General features: G+C 43.4%; 1 protein-coding gene across 3 annotated transcripts in view; it reads right to left on the bottom strand.

The window, feature by feature from the left end:
• The window catches only part of LOC121548716 (glycerophosphocholine phosphodiesterase GPCPD1), a 32,052-nt gene extending 11,857 nt beyond the window's left edge, over nt 1-20,195 (bottom strand). For 2 of the 3 annotated variants that reach the window (XM_041860249.2, XM_041860251.2), the window contains exons 1-15: nt 20,097-20,195; nt 19,569-19,704; nt 19,170-19,260; nt 18,754-18,844; nt 18,562-18,646; nt 16,266-16,341; nt 14,005-14,046; nt 13,075-13,198; nt 8,785-9,028; nt 8,466-8,628; nt 5,299-5,431; nt 4,773-4,827; nt 4,589-4,681; nt 4,405-4,482; nt 4,169-4,208 (exon numbers count right to left, since the gene is read on the bottom strand). In XM_041860249.2, coding sequence (XP_041716183.1) covers nt 4,169-4,208; nt 4,405-4,482; nt 4,589-4,681; nt 4,773-4,827; nt 5,299-5,431; nt 8,466-8,628; nt 8,785-9,028; nt 13,075-13,198; nt 14,005-14,046; nt 16,266-16,341; nt 18,562-18,646; nt 18,754-18,844; nt 19,170-19,218 — 1,273 coding nt within the window. In that variant the 5' untranslated portion in view covers nt 19,219-19,260; nt 19,569-19,704; nt 20,097-20,195. Of the gene's footprint in view, nt 1-4,168; nt 4,209-4,404; nt 4,483-4,588; nt 4,682-4,772; nt 4,828-5,298; nt 5,432-8,465; nt 8,629-8,784; nt 9,029-13,074; nt 13,199-14,004; nt 14,047-16,265; nt 16,342-18,561; nt 18,647-18,753; nt 18,845-19,169; nt 19,276-19,568; nt 19,705-20,096 lie in introns of all 3 variants that reach the window. The other variant, XM_041860250.2, reaches the window with a different exon arrangement.
• Nucleotides 20,196-22,165: the final 1,970 nt, after the last annotated feature.

Raw genomic sequence — 22,165 nt, 5'->3', positions numbered from 1 at the left:
GGTCACCATAGCAACACCCACCCGTAGTATGCGCTCCAGCAGGTATATCTCACTGGTCATCCCCAAAGCCAACACCTCCTTTTGCCGCCATTCCTTCCAGATCTCTGCTGCCAATGACTGGAACGAATTGCAAAAATCTCTGAAGCTGGAGACTCTTATCTCCCTCACTAACTTTAAGCATCAGTTGTCAGAGCACCTTACCGATCACTGCACCTGTACACAGGCCATCTGAAATTAGCCCACCCAACTACCTCATCCCCATATTGTTATTTATTTTGCTCATTTGCACCCCAGTATCTTTATTTGCACATCATCTCTTGCACATCTTATCTTTCCAGTGTTAATACTAATTGTAATTATTTTGCACTATAGCCTATTTATTGCCTTACCTCCATAACTTGCTACATTTGCACACACTGTATATATATATTTTCTGTTGTATTTTTTACTTTGTTTTGTTTTACCCCATATGCGACTTACATGAGCAATTAGGGTTAAGTGCCTTGCTCAAGGGCACATTGACAGATTTTTCACCTGGTCGGCTCAGGGATTGGAACCGGCGACCTCTTGGTTGCTGGCACAGCATGTAAAATAAAAAGAAAGTAAAGTAAAAAAAACAAAGCTCTCCCTCGCCATTTGACAAATCTGACCATAACTCCATCCTCCTGATTCCTGCTTACAAGCAGAAACTAAAGCAGGAAGCACCAGTGACTCAGTCAATAAAGAAGTGGTCAGATGACGCAGATGCTAAGCTACAGGACTGTTTTGCTAGCCCAGACTAGAATATGTTCCAGGATTCTTCCGATGGCATTGAGGAGTACACCACATCAGTCACTGGCTTCATTGACCGTACGTACATACCCCAACCAGAAGCCATGGATTACAGGCAACATCCGAACTGAGCTAAAGGGTAGAGCTGCCGCTTTCAAGGAGCGGGACTCTAACCCGGAAGCTTATAAGAAATCCTGCTATGCCCTCCGACGAACAATCAAATAGGCAAAGCGTCAATACAGGATTAAGATTGAATCCTACAACACCGGCTCCGACGCTCGTCGGATGTGGCAGGGCTTGCAAACTATTACAGACTACAAAAAGGGAAGCACAGCCGCGAGCTGCCCAGTGACACGAGCTAAATTACTTCTATGCTCGCGTCGAGGCAAGCAACACTAAACAAAGCATGAGAGCATCAGCTTTTCCGGACGACTGTGTGATCACGCTCTCCGTAGCTGATGTGAGTAAGACTTTTAAGCAGGTCAACATTCACAAGGCCGCAGGGCCAGACGGATTACCAGGACTCCGAGCATGCGCTGATCAACTGGCAAGTGTTTTCAACCTGTCCCTGACTGAGTCTATAATACCAACATGTTTCAAGCAGACCACCATAGTCCCCGTGCCCAAGAACACATCTGTAGCCATGAAGTGCTTTGAAAGGCTGGTCATGGCTCACATCAACAGCATTATCCCAGAAACCCTAGACCCACTACATTACATTTACATTTTAGTCATTTAGCAGACGCTCTTATCCAGAGCGACTTACAGTTAGTGAGTGCATACACTTATTTTTTTTTTTTTTTTTCCCATACTGGCCCCCCGGGGGAATCAAATCCACAACCCTGGCGTTGCAAACGCCATGCTCTACCAACTGAACTACATCCCTGCCGGCCATTCCCTCCCCTACCCTGGACAACACTGGGCCAATTGCGCGCCGCCCCATGGGTCTCCCGGTCGCGGCCGGCTACGACAGAGCCTGGATTCGAACCAGGATCTAGTGGCACAGCTAGCACTGCGATGCAGTGCCTTAGACCACTGCGCCACTCGGGAGGTTGGGGACCTCGGGAAGTTGTGGGGTCATTGGCAGCATTCCGTTGCCGTACCTGTCTACGAGGACCAGGTCGTCTCTGAGCAGGGCACACTTGGTCTTGGGCCAAAAGACTCGGACCAGGCAGCCTGCGTCCAGACTCTCGTCCATGTGTAGTGCGTGACCCAGCTGGTTCACAGTCTTGATGCTCTTCTCCTCCTCTGAGCCCTCGGTCTTGAGGTAGGCGTGGTCCGCGTCCGTGCCCTCCACACTCAGGAAGCAGTTGGTGGTGTGACCCATGCCACTGGGCAGCACCCGGTCCCTCAGCATGGCATTAACCACTGTACTCTTCCCATTACTCGTCCTGCCAAAGAAGGCCACCTTCATGTGTCTGCGTGCCAGCACATCTTTGATAGTTTGCAGTTTGCCAGCATACGCCTGAATCTGCTCCTGTTGGTTATGACTTGCAATGTTCTCCAAGGCTTCATTCTGACACGTTTCTTCTACAAACAATGAGCCTTCCTTCACATACTCCAGCAGTTGCTCAAACACATCACAGATCTTCTTTTTGGCCACTACAAAGCGTTTGAGTGGAGAGAAGTTTCCCTGAGCCGAATCCATGCTTCAGCTTTCTGATCACAACTTCAGGCGAGATGGCCAAAGCTACCTTTTCATACCACAGACAGGGGTAAATCCTCTTGCTGACAATGAATAGTCAATATTTGGTAAAGTTACTAATACAGGTCTCTAGCTAACCTTTCATCTGTTATTCTGTCCCAGCAGCAGCTCCTAGCGGTTAGGACAAAGGGGCGGGGCTATCGGTCAACAATTTGCATACTGCCCCAACAGATCCACAGATGATGCAATCTCTATTGCCCTCCACACTGCCCTTTCCCACATGGACAAAAGGAACACCTACGTGAGAATGCTCTTCATTGACTATAGCTCAGCGTTCAACACCATAGTGCCCTCAAAGCTCATCACTAAGCTAAGGATCCTGGGACTAAACACCTCCCTCCGCCACTGGATCCTGGACCTCCTGACGTGGTAAGGGTAGGTAACAACACATCTGCCACGCTGATCCTCAACACGGGGGCCCCTCAGGAGTGCATGCTCAGTCCCCTCCTGTACTCTCTGTTCACCCATGACTGCATGGCCAGGCACGACTCAAAACACCATCATTAAGTTTGCCGACGACACAACAGTGGTAGGCCTGATCACCGACAACGATGAGACAGCCTATAGGGAGAAGGTCAGAGACCTGGCCGTGTGGTGCCAGGATAACAACCTCTCCCTCAACGTGATCAAGACAAAGGAGATGATTGTGGACTACAGGAAAAAGAGGACCGAGCACACCCCATTCTCATCGACAGGGCTGTAGTGGAGCAGTTTGAGAGCTTCAAGTTCCTTGGTGTCCACATCACCAACAAACTATCATGGTCCAAAGACACAAAGACAGTCCTGAAGAGGGCACGACAAAGCCTATTCCCCCCTCAGGAGACTGAAAAGATTTGGCATGGGTCCTCAGATCCTCAAAAGGTTCTACAGCTGCACCATCGAGAGCATCCTGACTGGTTGCATCACTGCCTTGTATGGCAACGGCTCTGCATTTGACCGCAAGGCACTACAGAGGGTAGCGCGTACGGCCCAGTACATCTCTGGGGCCAAGCTTCCTGCCATCCAGGACCTCTATACCAGACGGTGTCAGAGGAAGACCCTACAAATTATCAAAGACTCCAGCCACCCTAGTCATAGACTGTTCTCTCTGCTACCGCACGGCAAGCGGTACCGGAGCACCAAGTCTAGGTCCAAGAGGCTTCTAAACAGCTTCTACCCCCAAGCCATAAAACTCCTGAACAGCTAATCAAATGGCTACCCGGACTATTTGCATTGTTCCCCCACCCCCTCTTTTACGCTGCTGCTACTCTCTGTTTATTATCTATGCATAGTCACTTTAACTACCTACATGTACATATTACCTCAATTACCTTGACTAACCGGTGCCCACCCCCACATTGACTTTGTACCGGTACCCCTGTATATAGCCTCGCTACTGTTATTTTACTGCTTCTCTTTAATTATTTGATATTTTAATTGTTTTGTTATCTATTTTTTTACTTTACTTATTTTTCTTAAAACTGCATTGTTGGTTAAGGGCTTGTAAGTAAGCATTTCACTGCAAGGTCTACACCTGTTGTATTCAGCGCATGTGACAAATAAAATGTGATTTGATTATTGCCAGTCTTTTAATCTATAACTTATACAAAAACTATTGCTTTGCAAGGAGGATGAGAGCACTGTTTGCAATAAGGATAAATAATATATGTGGTGGGTATTGTAGTGAATGAAATAGAAGAAAATACACTATACCTTTGTGGTCGTTCACCTTCAAGGAAGAAGCATGGCCCAACTGTTCAAACACAAAACCAAGTCATCTTTCACATCATCTCATATAGGCCTACTCCTAAATAGTATGGGATAAACCACAGTCTACATGACTAAAAATACATATTAACATATTTCAAGGACTGGCTGGCGTCTGAGTTTATTAACTAGTCTGAGTTTATTAACTAGTAAAGGCTAGCTGTAGTTAGAATAGCTTTTACCTTGAGCTGTTGTAGCTGGTTGTATGTGAGGTCTTTGACTGGAACTTCAAACAGCTCCAGAGAGTGCTTGTCTCCTTTCTGACAGGAGGAAGAGAGGAAAATAAAATCCAAAAGTAAGGATGCTGTACAGGGTGCACCCGATAGTATTGTTAAAACAGACAGGATTTATGTTGTTGTCTTTTACCTTCTTAGTGGAGATGCAGCAAGTGAGATCGTGGTACACGATGGGGACACAGTCCTTGGAGAGATGGACGTCAAACTCTACATAGGCAGCCCCCTGCAGAAACATAACACACATGCAGTCAACTCTGATGTGAAACCAGATCAGATACATTTTCAGGTGTTTTACATTTTGTAGGAATACTCACATGATTGGCAGCACTTTTAAACGAGGCAATGGTGTTCTCCCTAACTTTGGTATGTCTGAAAATCAAAGAGAACCAATGACAAAGGCATCCAATGTACAGTATAACACAGATACCAAACCAATCTTGACAAGCATGAAGTGTATGGTCAGACTACTAGTTAATGATTTGCATTATGACACACAGCTTCTGGCTGAGATTCAGAGGCACTGTTTTCCCAGTACAGTGACATGGCAAGAAACCAGAAAGAACAATGTCTTTGTTGTTGTTGTCCGTTGACCTCGACTTCCTCTGTTGATGTCTGACTGAGCATGTCCTAACTTGCACTGAAACTTTGAAGCCATACAGGACAGAACAGGACAATTGCATTCAAGCATTCAATAAACAGAGTATGAAAGGGACTTTGTGTTGTTATTGAGTAGAGTCCTGCTTCAACGCACACACAGACCATCATTTAAGAATTCCTCTTAGGTACATCAACACCTAATAATCAATGATGTGTGTGTGTGTGTGTGTGTGTGTCTCTCACTTGGCTGCGTGTGTGCTGCCAGCCCCTCTGTGGCCTACGTCCAGGGGGGCACTCCTCTTCCTCCAGTACTTTGTGAAGGAGGAGCTCATGTCACACTGCAGTCCCTCGATAGGACGGATCACCAGGTAGTCCACTGGAATAGAAAAATACATGATTTTACATTATTATAAGATTTAAAAGGTGAATTGTACTCCTTAATTTACTTTAATCTGACTTGTATTTTTACCAGGGAAACATCTTAGCTAACCCCAGGGGCGGTGTGTTCATTAGGGCGATATGGGCGACGCACTGCCAAACGGGAAAAGGAAGGGATTTTTTTTCTAATCAATTATATCACGGCAACAGTAGTTATCAGTGTTCTAATCTAGACGTCTGATCTGCCACTAAATGTCCAATCAGGCTAAAGTCGTGCTTCAAATGGCCCCGCCCCTTTTGGGGCGATTTCAGTCAGGTTGAAAATCGCCCAGAAGTCTCTCATAGCCTGTCATGTAAAATCTTTTTTTTCAAATATCAGAGCTTTCAATACAATCTCTATGGGTTTCTGAGGGCTTGCACTTATGCGCTTTCGTCATACGTAACATAACCATGAACGTAACTAAGAAAAGAGCGGGTAGCAGCGTCAATCAATTCACGTACTACTATCAAGATGGCTAGCCTTCAGTGCAACTCGATTGTCTCTTTGAAAGAAGTTCACATCAAAGACCATTCAAAACGAGCTACTGGAGTGTATGCTAGCGGTCATGAGGGAACATATTGTGGAGGAGGTGAAGTCGGCGAACTTCGTAGCTATCCAAGCTGACGAGACCACGGACGTTTCTACACAGACACAGCTGGTGCTTGTGCTAAGGTACATAGATAGCAACCACAAAGTGCAGGAGAGCTTTTTTGAGTTCCTTCCCATCTCGGAATCAACCTCAGTCTCAATCGCCAGTGTGCTTTTGGAGAGACTGAACTGTCTTTTTGCCGACGACGAGAAAGTCAAACTGTGGTGCACTGGCACTGTACCAGGTTCTCATGAGCTACAACCTCCAGGAGACGTTCTCTGAGACTGTGACTCTGTTGAACATCCTCATAACTACTCCCATGACAACAGCTGAAGCTGAGAGATGTTTCTCAACTTTGACACGAGTTAAGACATTCCTGCGAAATTCAATGGGCCAGGAACGTCTGAATGCACTGGCCATGCTTTCTATGGAGAGTGAACTAGTCCTCAGCATGCCTGATTTTAATGAGAAAGCCATTGACCGCTTTGCTGCATTGAAAGAGAGAAGAGAACAGTTTCAGTACAAGTAATGTAGCCTCTCTCTCTCTTGGTCCCTCCCTGTCTGTCTCTTTAACACACACACACACACGCCCAAATCAGTTCACAGTTGATGTTGTTTAAAATAGTTATTTTTCATTTTTAAAAAAGTAAAAAAATAATAATAATCTGTTCATGTTCATTTTCACAAATCTATACAAGAGGGCAGAATATGGAAGTCTATAAAAATTTCTTATTACCAATAACTTGCATCAATGTTTTCAGTAGCCTCTATCAAAAGCTCCTGCTTGCTTGTTGTGAATTATGCTCAGGTGCACATATTTCCAATTCAACCATGAGGCAAAAAATGTGGTAAAAGCTCTTGTTGATCCTGCAATCTGAACAAATACCAAGATGCTGTATTTTCAGCTGATATTTCATTTGTTTATGGAAATGCATATTGTTTATGCAGTGTTGAGGAATGTGAAAGAACACCCTTGATTATTTTTTACTGTGATAACTTATTTTGCTTTTGTAAGCCAACACTTTGGAGATCAGTCAATAAATGCTTCTGGCATTGACTTATATGCTGCCCCTGTCTTCATGTTGTTGCTGGACATATCTTTTTTTAAATGTGTGTAGGTCACCTAAATCATCAGAAAAATTGCCCCCCCTGAGAATTTTTTCAGGAGCCGCCACTGGCTAACCCTCTGGCCCCAAGTCATCTAATCCTGCATTTACATTCTAGTTCCTGTTTTGACCCATTTCCCATCCTGTTTGACAGTTACAGCGCCTTCGGAAAGTATTCAGACCCCTTGACTTTTTCCATATTTTGTTACGTTACACCTTTATTCAAAAATTGAATTGTTTTTCCCCCCCCTCAGCAATCTACACACAATACCCCATAATGACAAATCAAAAACAGGTTATAATATTTTGCTATTTTGAAACCTGAAATATCACATTTACATAAGTATTCAGTACTTTGTTGAAGCACCTTTGGCAGCGATTACAGCATCGAGTCTTCTTGGGTATGACGCTACAAGCTTGGCACACCTGTACATGGGGAGTTTCTCCCATTCTTCTCTGCAGATCCTCTCAAGTTCTGTCAGGTTGGATGAGGAGCGTTGCTGCACAGCTATTTTCGGTTCAAGTCCGGGCTCTGGCTGGGTCACTCAAGGACATTCAGAGACTTGTCCCGAAGCCACTCCTGCATTGTCTTGGCTGTGTGCTTAAGGTGGTTGTCCTGTTGGAAGGTGAACCTTCACCCCAGTCTGAGGTCCTGAGCACTCTGGAGCAGGTTTTCATCAAGGATCTATCTGTACTTGCTCCGTTCATCTTTGCCTCAATCATGACTAGTCTCCCAGTCCCTGACGCTGAAAAACATCCCCACAGCATGATGCTGCCACCACCATGCTTCACCACGTATGGATGGTGCCAGGTTTCCTCCAGACGTGGCGATTGGCATTCAGGCCAAAGAGTTCCATCTTGGTTTCATCAGACCAGAGTATCTTGTTTCTCATGGTCTGAGAGTCTTTAGGTGCCTTTTGGCAAACTCCAAGGGGCTGTCATGTGCCTTTTACTGAGGAGTGGCTTCCGTCTTGGTTTATGCTCTGACATACACTGTCAAATGTGGGACCTTACATTGACAGGTGTGTGCCTTTCCAAATCATGTCCAATCAATTGAATTTACCACAGGTGGACTCCAATCAAGTTGTAGAAACATCTCAAGGATTATCAGGATGCACCTGAGCTCAATTTCAATAAGTCCTGCTGTATCCGAACCAAGTTTTCTGCAAATCTCCCATTGATATCAATACTTGATTTACAAAGAGTTTACATGGGTGTCAAGCAACTGAGTTTTTATTATAAAAAAATAAAAAAACATTACAAGACCATTTGTTGTCTGAGGGGTAGGGTTGCTCACCTCTGACTTTGCCCAGGGTCTGTCTGGAGTTGCGTTTCATGATGGGCAGAGTGACCACACCCGTGTCCTTGCCACTTTCCACAAAGAATGAGGAGAGAAGGCAGGCCGTACCCACGGTCCCCGGGTGGGCATCCCCTGGCACCACATGCTCACCCATGTCCTCCTGTTGATGAGGGGTGGAAAGGGTTAATACACTCACTCTGTACTGTATACACATACAGGGTCTGATAGACTCTGGTAAAACACTGATTTGGGAGTACAGTTACAACACGAAAACCAGTTTCTCTAGTTCATAATAGTCAACTGGGGTGAACTGTACCTCAAAGAAGTCGAAGGTGAGTTCTAGGTTGTCAGGGTCCATGGTGTGGATGATGTACTCTGTCCACTGTGAGGCCTCCAGGGCGTAGCCACACTCAGGCTGGGAGTGGCGGGACTTGTATCCATCTCCACTGATCATACTGGTCTCCAGCGTGGTGGTCATCTTGTGCCACGCCACCGCGCTCTGCTCCTGCTCTTCATCCTCCTCCTCCTCCTCTTCTACACCTTCCAGTGTCAGCTTGATCCTGGGGTTAGGGGGGAAAGGTCACAGGTCAGAGGTCAAAGTAGGAAAGGTTTGAAACCTTACAAGCCTGACTAGTAAGTCATGAATTTGAACAGATGGACTACAGTTGTGGTCAAAAGTTGAGAATGACACAAATATTAATTTTCACAAAGTCTGCTGCCTCAGTTTTTATATTTATGATGGCAATTTGCATATACTCCAGAATGTTATGAAGAGTGATCAGATGAATTGCAATTAATTGCAAAGTCCCTCTTTGCCATGAAAATGAACTTAATCCCAAAAAAACATTTCCACTGCATTTCAGCACTGCCACAAAAGGACCAGCTGACATCATGTCACTGATTCTCTCGTTAACAGAGGTGAGAGTGTTGACGAGGACAAGGCTGGAGATCACTCTGTCATGCTGATTGATTTAGAATAACAGACTGGAAGCTTTAAAAGGAGGGTGGTGCTTGAAATCATTGTTCTTCCTCTGTTAACCATGGTTACCTGCAAGGAAACACGTGCCGTCATCATTGCTTTGCACAAAAAGGGCATCACAGGCAAGGATATTGCTGCTAGTAAGATTGCACCTAAATCAACCATTTATCGGATCATCATGAACTTCAAGGAGAGAGGTTCAATTGTTGTGAAGAAGGCTTCAGGGCGCCCAAGAAAGTCCAGCAAACGCCAGGACAGTCTCCTAAAGTTGATTCAGCTGCGGGATCAGGCACCACCAGTGCAGAGCTTGCTCAGGAATGGCAGCAGGCAGGTGTGAGTGCATCTGCACGCACAGTGAGGCGAAGACTTTGAGGATGGCTTGGTGTCAAGAAGGGCGGCAAAGAAGCCACTTCTCTCCAGGAAAAACATCAGGGACAGACTGATATTCTGCAAAAGGTACAGGGATTGGACTGCTGAGGACTGGGGTGAAGTCATTTTCTCTGATGAATCCCCTTTCCGATTGTTTAGGGCAGGGGTGTCAAACGTACGGCCTGCGGGCCGGATCAGGCCCGCAAACGGGTTTAATCCGGCCCGCGAGATGATTTAAAGAAATTTTTTAAAAAAAATTTAAGTATAAAAATGCGCTACAATTTTTCAATAAAATAAACTGCTGTTCCAATTGCGTCCACTGGATGGCGCAATAGCAATTGTGTTAAGCAAGCAAACTGTTTATACCGGGGCAGAGCAAGTAGGTCAAGCACGTGCAGCCAATGAGCTACTTTGTTTTGCCCGCGATATTTATTACGGCTTCTACTTTTAACATTATGTGCTTTGGCACCCTCATTGCCCCAATATGTCTCTGTCAAAAAAGAGAAAAGTGGACGCAGAGTGCAGAGTGTTCCAAGAAAAATGGTCATCCTATTTAATCACGGAATTGAATGGGAAAGCTGTATGTTTGGTGTGTTCAGAGCATGTTGCAGTGCTGAAAGAATATAACCTTCGTCGCCACTATGTGAGTCTTCATGCCGACAAATATGACAACTTTCAAGGACAGCGGAAATGAGAGAAGGTGAATGAACTGTTGGCGGGTCTGAAGAAACAGCAGTCTGTGTTTACTCACAGCCGAGACATCAGTGACGCTGCAGTGAAAGCTAGCTACCTCATTGCTAATGAAATCGCAGTGGCTTCAAAACCATTTAGTGAGGGTGAATTTGTAAAAACATGCATGATGAAGGCAGCGGAGATTGTGTGCCCTGAAAAGCGGCAGGCTTTTGCAAATATCAGCCTGACAAGAAACACAGTTGCAGACAGGATTTCCGATCTTTCAGTGGATTTGGACAGCCAGTTGAAGCAAAAGTAAAGTCATTTATTGCGTTTTCGGTTGCAATTGATGAAAGCACGGACATTACAGATGTTGCACAACTGGCCATTTTTTCATCCGCGGAGTTGATGACACATTGACCGTCACCGAGGAGTTAGTGGAGTTGGTGCCGATGACAGATACAACGACAGCAGCTGATATTTTTACCGCACTCGTCGGCGCGCTGGACAGGGTCGGAGTGGACTGGTCCCGCGCTGTCAGCCTGGCTACAGATGGTGCGCCCTCAATGATCGGGAAAAAAGCAGGCGTTGTGACAAAGTTCAGAGAGAAAGTGCAATCTGCAAATGGAGGACGTGATTTTTGACTTTTCACTGTATTTTGCACCAGGAGGCTTTGTGTTGCAAGTCATTAAAGATGGATAACGTCATGAAGGTGGTCATCCAAACTGTTAATTTCATCCGATCCAGAAGCCTGAATCACCGTCAGTTTGACAGCCTTCTCAGAGAGAAAGACCACATCTATGGCCTGCCATACCACACTGAGGTAAGATGGTTAAGCCGAGGTGCTGTGCTGAGGCGTTTCTTTGATTTACGAGAAGAAATTGAACAGTTCATGGAAGAAAAGGGCAAACCAGTGTTAGAATTTCATTCCACAGAATGGATGCCGGACCTTGCATTTATGGTGGATGTTACAGAGCACCTGAATAACTTGAACAAACAGCTGCAAGGGCGCAACAAAGTTGTCACGCAGTATTATGACAGCATACGTTCTTTCAAGTTGAAGCTGTCATTGTGGGAGACGCAACTTGCCGGTGGTGATGCAGCTCCCTTCCCCTGTCTGAAAAATGTGTGCGCGACCCAACATGTGGCAGACATGAAGCGGTTCAAAGATAAAATAACTGGACTGTTACGGGAGTTTGAGCAACGCTTTCAGATTTATGTTTATATGTTTTTATGTTGATGTGCTATTGTTTTTAATTGATTTTATTTGTATATTTAACCTATTCTTGACTCTGTGGTTCTTGCACTTGTTTGGGGAACAGGATTTCATTATTTTTATCTACATTTCTGCCTGAGAAATGACACCCTGATATAGTTCTGTGATCTGTGAAACAGTTCTGTTAATCACTGAGGCATTGTGTGTTTGTGTGTTCTTTTTCTTTAGAATTTTCAAATAAACTTGACGTGTTTTATGATTAATAGTGATGTTGTGCTTGTACTATTTTGGACACACTGTCCTCAGGCTCCAGCTTTATGTTGATCGTATTAAAACAAAGAAAACAATCTGAAGTTGTTGTTTTTAAGTTATATATACCATGATTTTTCCGGTCCGGCCCACTTGGGAATAGATTTTCCTCCATGTGGCCCCTGAGCTAAAATGAGTTTGACACCCCTGGTTTAGGGCATCCGGAAAAAAGCTTGTCCGGAGAAGACAAGGTGAGCTCTACCATCAGTCCTGTGTCATGCCAACAGTAAAGTATCCTGAGACCATTCATGTGTGGGGTTGCTTCTCAGCCAAGGGAGTGGTCTCACTCACAATTTTGCCTAAGAACACAGTCATGAATAAAGAATGGTACCAACACATCCAAGAACAGTTTGGTGACGAACAATGCCTTTTCCAGCATGATGGAGCACCTTGCCATAAGGCAAAAGTGATAACTAAGTGGCTCGGGGAACAAAATATTGACATTTTGGGTCCATGGCCAGGAAACTCCCCAGACCTTAATCCCATTGAGAACTTGTGGTCAATCCTCAAGAGGCGGGTGGACAAACAAAACCCCACAAATTTTGACAAACTCCAAGCATTGATTACGCAAGAATGGGCTGCCATCAGTCAGAATGCCAGGGCGGATTGCAGAGGTCTTGAAAAAGAAGGGTCAACACTGCAAATATTGATCTTTGCATAAACTTAACGTAATTGTCAATAAAAGCCTTTGACACTTATGGAATGCTTGTAATTATACTTCTGTATACCATAGTAACATCTGACAAAAATATCTAAACACTGAAGCAGCAAACTTTGTTAAGACCAATACTTGTGTCATTCTCAAAACGTTTGAACACGACTGTAGTGTTCTTATCAATACCTTTACAGGCATTGTCTGCATATTTAAATCAATAAAGATGTAGGTATTTGTTTTAGTGCGATATTTGGTTTGATTCAGTAAGTTATTTTGGGTTAATTTCTATATGCATTTTAGTAAATTCTGCCCCCACAGATTCTCTCTGACCCAAGCCACAGCCTCTTAGATAAGCACTCAGGCAGGAAACAGTGTTGAATATGAGTCGCGTCTCTCTTAGCCTCACCTGAAACGAGACTTCTTATATTTCTTCTTGGTAATGGATACAGGAGACGTCTTTGAGTAGTGCAGACGCAAACGGATTTCTGTCTGGCACGTCAGCCACCCAGAGTCCACACACTGTAAGCCATCTGCAGAAAGGTGTCGCAGGGAAACATGTTGTGGTGAGCGTTCTGGCACAAAATGGCTCCTGTTGTATAACCCAGGTGAGTGTAACAGTACATATTTGTGGTGGATGAGGTTAGCTATCTGCAAACAACACAAAGCACTTTGAGAAAATTGCTATGGAAATTAAAGCCATTGTTTGAACACAATGTGTAGGATGGGAAAACGCAGTCAAATTCATGTCAGATAGTATGTTTTACCAGATAACTGTAACCTCAAATCTTAGCAGTCTCTAATGGGGAAGTGCTTTACATGTAATCTGTGAAGAGTTCAGTTCCACCAGAGGTTTGAGTCATTCCTCAGGTACTTAGTAGCAGGTTGACGTTTATTGTCATGAATCTTGCCCTGGAGCCAGAACTGAGCAATTTCCACTACATGGGCCAGCTGCAAAGTCAAAATTGGCTGTATAGTAAACATTTTAAAACTTAATTTAAGGTAATGGTTAGGCATAAGGTTAGGAGTGTGGTTAAGGTAAGGGTTAGGTTAACCTAGCAGTTAAGAGCGTTGGGCCAGTAACCGAAATTTGACGAACTGACTTGTTGGAAAGTTGGCCTCCTATGACAGTGCCACGTTGAAAGTCACTGAGCTCTTCAGTACGGGCCATTCTACTGCCAATGTTTGTCTATGGAGATTGCATAGCTGTGTGCTCAATTGTATACACCTGTCAGTAACGGGTGTGGCTGAACTAGCCAAATCCACTAATTTGAATGGGTGTCAAAGATAATTTCCCAAAATTGATTAAATCAAGATGTGATATATTTAGTTGACTTACTGTTGAATCCAAATTGGCCACTGTCAATATCAAGGTGTGATTCTGCAAGAGAATAAACAGGCATGAGGTCTTATAGAAAACAAACCATATTCATCTAATTTCAAGCATGGGACATAACAGGCTAAACTTCCGTACTTCTAAAAGCAACACAAAATAATAATAATTACAATAATAAATAATATAGATTTGATGTTTTAAACCTTGTCCAAAAAGTGTTCGGCTGTAGGTTGAGTGTGAAACTACGGTATATTATACAGTGGGGAAAAAAAGTATTTAGTCAGCCACCAATTGTGCAAGTTCTCCCACTTAAAAAGATGAGAGAGGCCTGTAATTTTCATCATAGGTACATGTCAACTATGACAGACAAAATTAGAAAAAAAAATCCAGAAAATCACATTGTAGGATTTTTTATGAATTTATTTGCAAATTATGGTGGAAAATAAGTATTTGGTCACCTACAAACAAGCAAGATTTCTGGCTCTCACAGACCTGTAACTTATTCTTTAAGAGGCTCCTCTGTCCTCCACTCGTTACCTGTATTAATGGCACCTGTTTGAACTTGTTATCAGTATAAAAGACACCTGTCCACAACCTCAAACAGTCACACTCCAAACTCCACTATGGCCAAGACCAAAGAGCTGTCAAAGAACACCAGAAACAAAATTGTAGACCTGCACCAGGCTGGGAAGACTGAATCTGCAATAGGTAAGCAGCTTGGTTTGAAGAAATCAACTGTGGGAGCAATTATTAGGAAATGGAAGACATACAAGACCACTGATAATCTCCCTCGATCTGGGGCTCCACGCAAGATCTCACCCCGTGGGGTCAAAATGATCACAAGAACGGTGAGCAAAAATCCCAGAACCACACGGGGGAACCTAGTGAATGACCTGCAGAGAGCTGGGACCAAAGTAACAAAGCCTACCATCAGTAACACACTACGCCGCCAGGGACTCAAATCCCCCTGCTTAAGCCAGTACATGTCCAGGCCCGTCTGAAGTTTGCGAGAGTGCATTTGGATGATCCAGAAGAGGATTGGGAGAATGTCATATGGTCAGATGAAACCAAAATAGAACTTTTTGGTAAAAACTCAACTCGTCGTGTTTGGAGGACAAAGAATGCTGAGTTGCATCCAAAGAACACCATACCTACTGTGAAGCATGGGGGTGGAAACATCATGCTTTGGGGCTGTTTTTCTGCAAAGGGACCAGGACGACTGATCCGTGTAAAGGAAAGAATGAATGGGGCCATGATTCGTGAGATTTTGAGTGAAAACCTCCTTCCATCAGCAAGGGCATTGAAGATTAAATGTGGCTGGGTCTTTCAGCATGACAATGATCCCAAACACACCGCCCGGGCAACGAAGGAGTGGCTTCATAAGAAGCATTTCAAGGTCCTGGAGTGGCCTAGCCAGTCTCCAGATCTCAACCCCATAGAAAATCTTTGGAGGGAGTTGAAAGTCTGTGTTGCCCAGCGACAGCCCCAAAACATCACTGCTCTAGAGGAGATCTGCATGGAGGAATGGGCCAAAGTACCAGCAACAGTGTGTGAAAACCTTGTGAAGACTTACAGAAAACATTTGACCTGTGTCATTGCCAACAAAGGGTATATAACAAAGTATTGAGAAACTTTTGTTATTGACCAAATACTTATTTTCCACCATAATTTGCAAATAAATTCATTAAAAAACCTACAATGTGATTTTCTGGAAAAAAAAATCTCATTTTGTCTGTCATAGTTGACGTGTACCTATGATGAAAATTACAGGCCTCTCTCATCTTTTTAAGTGGGAGAACTTGCACAATTGGTGGCTGACTAAATACTTTTTTTCCCCACTGTATTTGTTCCCATCAAGCTGATTTTGAATGAGCTTTGTCTGTTCTGACACAATGGTGTTTGAGTGGCCACATCCACTACAATGTTCCCTCCACTCTAGGACATTCTAGCTACAACAGCACAACGTGGACTCAAATCAAATTTTATTTGTCACATGCGCCGAACACAACAGGTGCGGAACTAACGGTGAAATGCTTACTTACAAGCCCTTAACCAACAATGCAGTTCAAGAAATAGAGTTAAGAAAATATTTACTAAATAATCTAAAGTAAAAAATAAAATAAAAAGTAACAGTGTCAATGTAAATAGTCTGGGTGGTCATTTGATTAATTGTTCAGCAGTCTTATGGCTGCTGAACACCCTTGCCTCAGCTAAGCATAGAAACATTTCCCAAAGCAAGCCGGACTTCGTCCTGGTGTATATACCTGTGGGGCTCATCAGGCGTGGCTGCTGATGGGTCTCCCACTTAGTGACTATCACCTGACAGGGACCACCTGCACTCTGCAATGGCAATGGTTAGTACAGCGTTAAGACAGATACAGTCAACGGTCACTTTGGTCTCCAAAGGTATAGTCACCAATCAGCAAGCCAGTCAGCCACCATTGGTTGATATCTGCAAAGGGGTTCTATTAGTTGGCAGGTGGCAGAACTTTAGCGTAATCTCTTCTACTACACGAACATATTTTGCCATCTTCTCAGAAAGATTCTGAATACTTACTTTAAAACGTTTAAGAATTGATGTTTTTTTCTCCGGTCCAACAAAGTTGGTCTACTACAATATTTAAGCAATAAGGCATGAAAACCTGTAGATTATCGTGTGAATAACTCCTGACTAAGGGTTGTTCGAAGGCCCAACGTGGAATGGAGGGTCGGGGAAACAGCCCATAGGAGGGAGTTATTCACGATTTTCAAAACCTAAATCATTTTCTAAAAAGTTATTTTAATTAGTATATTTGTTTTTTTTCATCCTTCCACCAGACGATATAGTCCAAATATATCCAAACGAGCTGGTCGTCCATTCCAAACGTTCTAAGAAAAAAAGGTTGCCATGCAGGCTAGTTACTTCTCCTAGCCAACTAAAGCGAACACACAATCACATCAAGCAGCTGAAATGACAGCAAACGATGTGCATTTTGTTTGTTTTACCTTCGCTTCTTTTGCCATTTCTTTTGATATATCAATTATAATGTTCCGAAAATGAATTTGGCTGGCTCAGAGAAGCTATCAGTCTCGTCACGCTCATTCTCTCTATGGCACAGTGTAGAAACCTGCAACGTTGTTGCACAGATCGGAGAGGCAGGCAGCAAGGTTTAGACAAACCAAATGCTAGCCTAGTGGCATGGGGAAATAATGTCTAGTCACTTTTTTCCAGGGAAGATTAAGTTTATAAATTGCCTGGCTGGGCTGTGGGACAGTGGATGCGCATTGATCATTCTAATGAAACTGTAACAGGCATTACCTGGGGATTGTGGTGAATAACTCCCTGCTATCAACCAATCAGCATCCAGGATCCAAACAACCCGTTTTATAATTGGGATTAAAAACAGCTTAAATCCCAATAAGAACTGAATGTGGTCCTGGTTTTAGGTTTCTGGCCACAGAGACATATTCTGCCCTACCAAGCAAAAAGGCAGTAACTGCTAATTTTGGGCAGTATAGTAAAACGTGTTGTCATTACAGCTGGCCTATCTGAATGTGTGGGCTGAGCTCCACCCATGAGTCAACAAATTATGTTTTCTGACAAGTTAGTAATGCTGCTTGTCCACTGACAGTAGTTCAGACCAGGAAGGTCTCACGGGTGTGATAGTGTTACTTCATATCCTACTGTCTGTAGGACACAACAGCCAGACACGGTCTCTCTAGCTGTCTCTCTCTGAAAGAGGAAGAGCTTTAAAAAGGATGTAATTTGAGCCTCCAAGCTGGCCATATAGAGAACATTACTGAGTACTGACATTAATAATTGGAATGGTAAAGAACATACTGTGCTTGTGTGTGTGTGTCCCAACTTCCAAGTCTAGCATAGCGCAGCATTAAATAACATGGGAGAGGCTCACGTCACGTGCCTAGAGCAGAGCTTAGCTGTGGCCAGCTGGCAGAGCTCCAGGCATGCTCTCCTATCTAAGAGTTATGCAGCAACTGCACAGAGGACAGCTAGAGGGGATCAACACAGATGTGGGGAAAGCGAGCTATATAACCCTTGAATGATCTTAGATCTGCTGTAGCGTAGCTAATTTAATGCTTTCTAATGTTCACTCAAAACATAGACTTACTCATTGACTAATTCGGTCTCACTTGGATTACAGTGGCTCCATAGAAGACAAACTGTGTGTGAATTAAAACATCCTCTAAACAGTTTAGTGTGAAGTACATTACATTTAAATGATATTCAATTTCATAAAACAGATTAGCTGTGAAAATCTAAGCAGCCTCCAGATCTGGAAAGGGGATATAACATGTTGATCACACTGTATATAGGCTATTTATCATCATCAAAAGGAAGGCTTAAGAGCACAACACAATGACTCCTAGTCTGGCTCTAACCTGCTGTTAACGCAATACTGTCAATCATTTGTCAACTGTCACTCAACGGCCAACATGAGATTACCACTAAAGCAACTACTTACGTAACTGGATTATGGTAGAATAATTTTTATAGACCAAACACAATGTATTTTGTTTAATATTACATCATGTTGACAGCACATAAGATGAGGAGCTCACCTTTGACTCCAGGAAGTGTCCTTTGAAATAGCGATAGGTTGACACAGCACCTCTGGGCACACTGATGATCCTCTTCCACAATGTGCTGGGGAAGGAACATAATATGTTTAATTCCTTAAACACCCTGTAGCTATAAACACACACAGAAATAATTCAGATCATAGCATATTCAAAGAGAAAAGTGATATGTACCCATCGTGTTCAGCAGGTTGTAGGATCACCGCTCTCTGATGGCACCAGCCTCCTAAAGCTTCACAGCTACCAACCACAGCTATCACCTCACCTAGTCATACACCATATTATTACGTTCCATTAATGCGCCACACACACCTTGCACGCATAGTCACAAACACCCCCCCCCTCTCATTAGGTTCAAAAGATCAAGGACTTTTTAGCCAAAAGCAAAACTCTCATGGACAGGCTTGTAATCGAGCATCTGACCAAATTAAGCAGGATTTTAGTTCTGAGTTAACTGAGATTAGCTAAAAGATGACATTCCTGACTGACTGTCTGGTTAGTTGTCAATTTTTCTGTCTAAAGTTGTCTTGAATTGAATAGTCTTCTTGTTTCAGATTAGTCTGTTGCCCTGCAGTAGGGGTTGGTCTTACCTGGGGATGTGTCTCCCCTAACTGTCAAAGTCACTTGAGTTGTCTCCATAGTTGACAGGCACAAACAAGGCCAATTGGAGGTGCACTCAAGCTGGAAAACCAGGAACTTAATGGTAAAACAGGCATAGATTTAGTGGATCAACAAATGTCCAACAAAGCTGTGCTGGGTACTAGCTAGTCATAGCTATGACTATAAAGAGAAGTTCATTGTCATCTCTTCTTCAGATTACATAACATTGTCAAACACTGGAGTTAAATTCTTACTAGCTAGGTCTTCAGAGAACACATTTTACAATTGGAGAACAACAATTACAATTGTTATGTTGAAAATCATCTCTCTTTGCTAGGAACTAACGTTAGTTAAGTTACCTCTTTTAGACTAAATGCATATCTACATACCTTGCTTTTGAGTTATTTGCCAGGGGGTAGACAGCTAACATTAACGTTAGATGGTAGATTCAAGAGAAGCAGTGCTGGCTATTCCATGCTGAAGTATCAGACTGGAATGAACACCGTTCGGTCCAGCTGCGTTGTGCTGTATAAGAAAAAAAAATTACCATATCAACCCAACCACTCCGGCACTTTCAACAAGCTAACTACCTAACTAGTTAAGTTACCAGGATAACTAGTATTCGACCGTCCTCATGTTTGAGGTAGCTAACGTTTTTGTCTTTGTCACGATGTAGTTAAATTCAGACCGCCCAATTCCGGAATTCTGGATTTGTCAACAAAACTGACGCTAGTTAGCCATGCTAACAGGCTAACCAGCTGTTTACAGTTAGTTCGCTAGCTTGCCCTTTACAACTAACGTTGGCTAGCTAGCTAATGTAGCCACAAAAGCGTTTTTACTTTCTCTAGCTACAAAACTTAAATAACCATTGTAACTAAACAATATCGTCGCATAAAGCACAGATGGTATCCATTTACCTTTCTCCATCAGCAGGCAGATCTTGTTCGATGTTGTGTATTTGGCATAATTATTAACAATGTCTGTGATGCGTAGCAGTCGTGTTGTCACCAGTGTGAAATTAGCAGCATTAATGATCAGCAACAATAGTGAAATCAGCGTTTAACCTTCAAAATAAAAGTTCCACATTAAAACTGATGCAACCTGATACAAATAGTGGAATCACCATGCCATAATTGGACTAGATAATGCTAAACAAAAATCAGTACCAGAATTTCTCCTGAGTAGAATAGTCCCCACTTTAATGCAACACAATGTACAGAAAATTGTCAACAGTGTAATATGTAGGCCTATGTTCAATACCCATATCAGATCATCTGGCCGATTGTCCACTCTTTAAGGACCACAATAAGGGCAGCGACGAACCTGGGTGTGTAAACATTGTGGATTTGGATACTGGAGGTGCTGCAGTTGAATGGAGCTCACTTTCACTGCGACATATAGCCTACTGTACAGAAAATTGTCTTACAGTGCATGTTCTACAAGCATATCAGAGTCAAAATCGGACCGATTTCCCAGTCAAAGTTTTGCAATAAGAGCTACGATTGTGTTCTGTGGGTGTCACTGAGTAGGCTGATACCCCATTTCATGAACCCAAGATTCATAGGTAAACCTACAGTGCATACTGTATGTTCCCGGTGCAATTATGCAGTCCAAAACATACATAGTGCGATTTCAACTAATTTTTACCGTTTATTTTGGTAAAATTAATTAATGATTGTATTTTATAGAATTTATTTAACAACATTCCAAACTTGTTTAGCATGATCTAATCCAATTATGGTATGATTCGTCTACTTGTAACTGCTTGCATCAGTTTCAATGTGGGACTTGTATTTTAAAAAGGCGAACCGCTGATTCCACTATTGTTGCTCATCACTATTGTTGCTCATTTCACACTGGTCTCCTCACCCGCTAGTTTTGCCAGGTTACGTCAGGGGGCCATAACCGGTTCTATTGCTGTGTTCAAAACAAGTGGGAACTCGGAACTGGGAACTCGGAAACTCCGACTTCCGAACTCAGTGCGTTCAAAATAACTGGCAGCTCGGGGGAAAATGATCTCCGACAGGAAAAAAATAGTTTTGAACGGTCATCCAACTCGGAATTCCAAGTCGGGAAATCGGGTTTCTTTCTTGAGCTTCGGCTTTCCGACCTTAAGATCACTGACCTCGTTTATTTCCAGAGTTCCCAGTTGTCTTGAAAGCACTACTAGTCTGGTTGATGGTCCTGTCAAGACAACTGGGAACTAGGAAAAAAACGAGGTCAAATCATGACGTCAGTGATCTTAAGGTCGGAAAGTCGGAGCTCAAGAAAGATGGCCATTCTCGACTTGGAATTCCGAGTTTGATGACCTTTCAAAATATTTTTCCCAGTCGGAGCTCGTTTGTTTTTCGAGGACCCAGTCAGAGATTTCCGAGTTCCCACTTGTTTTGAATGCGGTATACACCTCTCGAAGGCCTCACAGCTCTCACGTGGGCCGCGTCACGAAGGCTAAACCCCATCATCCAGGATAAACCCGTTCACCCCGGTTCAGCCAAAATTCAACTCCGTTTGATATGCTTGCTTTGCTTCAGCTTCCGTTTGATTTCAGCTATCACTCTCAAATGCAAAAGAGGGAAATTATAAATAAAGATTAAATGAAGACACTGCTTAATAGGCCACTCAATATATTACTGATAGGCCTATCAGCAGCTCTGAAACATCAACATCCCACTACAGCTACGAGGCAGACTATTTACAGTCCCACCAGTGAAGTGTGCCTGTCTCTGCCTGAAGGAGAGCGGGATCAGGTGCTTTTAGGCCAAGCTCAAGTGTCTGTTCCTCAGATGGGATTATTACAGGATCACTGAGAAAAACAAGCTTCTCATGTTCCCTAAATTGTGCAGTATTGCCACAATTTAAACACTTGCCCCCAATCCCCCCTTCCCTAAAACACGTGTAAATATTGGACTATAAATTTAAACTAACACCTCCTGTACTGTGCTACCTGTTATTGTGTTTGTCCATTTAGATTCTAAGTGGGTAAATG

Source organism: Coregonus clupeaformis, chromosome 33 (assembly GCF_020615455.1).
Source record: "Coregonus clupeaformis isolate EN_2021a chromosome 33, ASM2061545v1, whole genome shotgun sequence".
NCBI lineage: Eukaryota > Metazoa > Chordata > Actinopteri > Salmoniformes > Salmonidae > Coregonus > Coregonus clupeaformis.
Note: the sequence above shows the minus strand (reverse complement) of the source record. Positions and strands in the feature narration are given on the sequence as shown.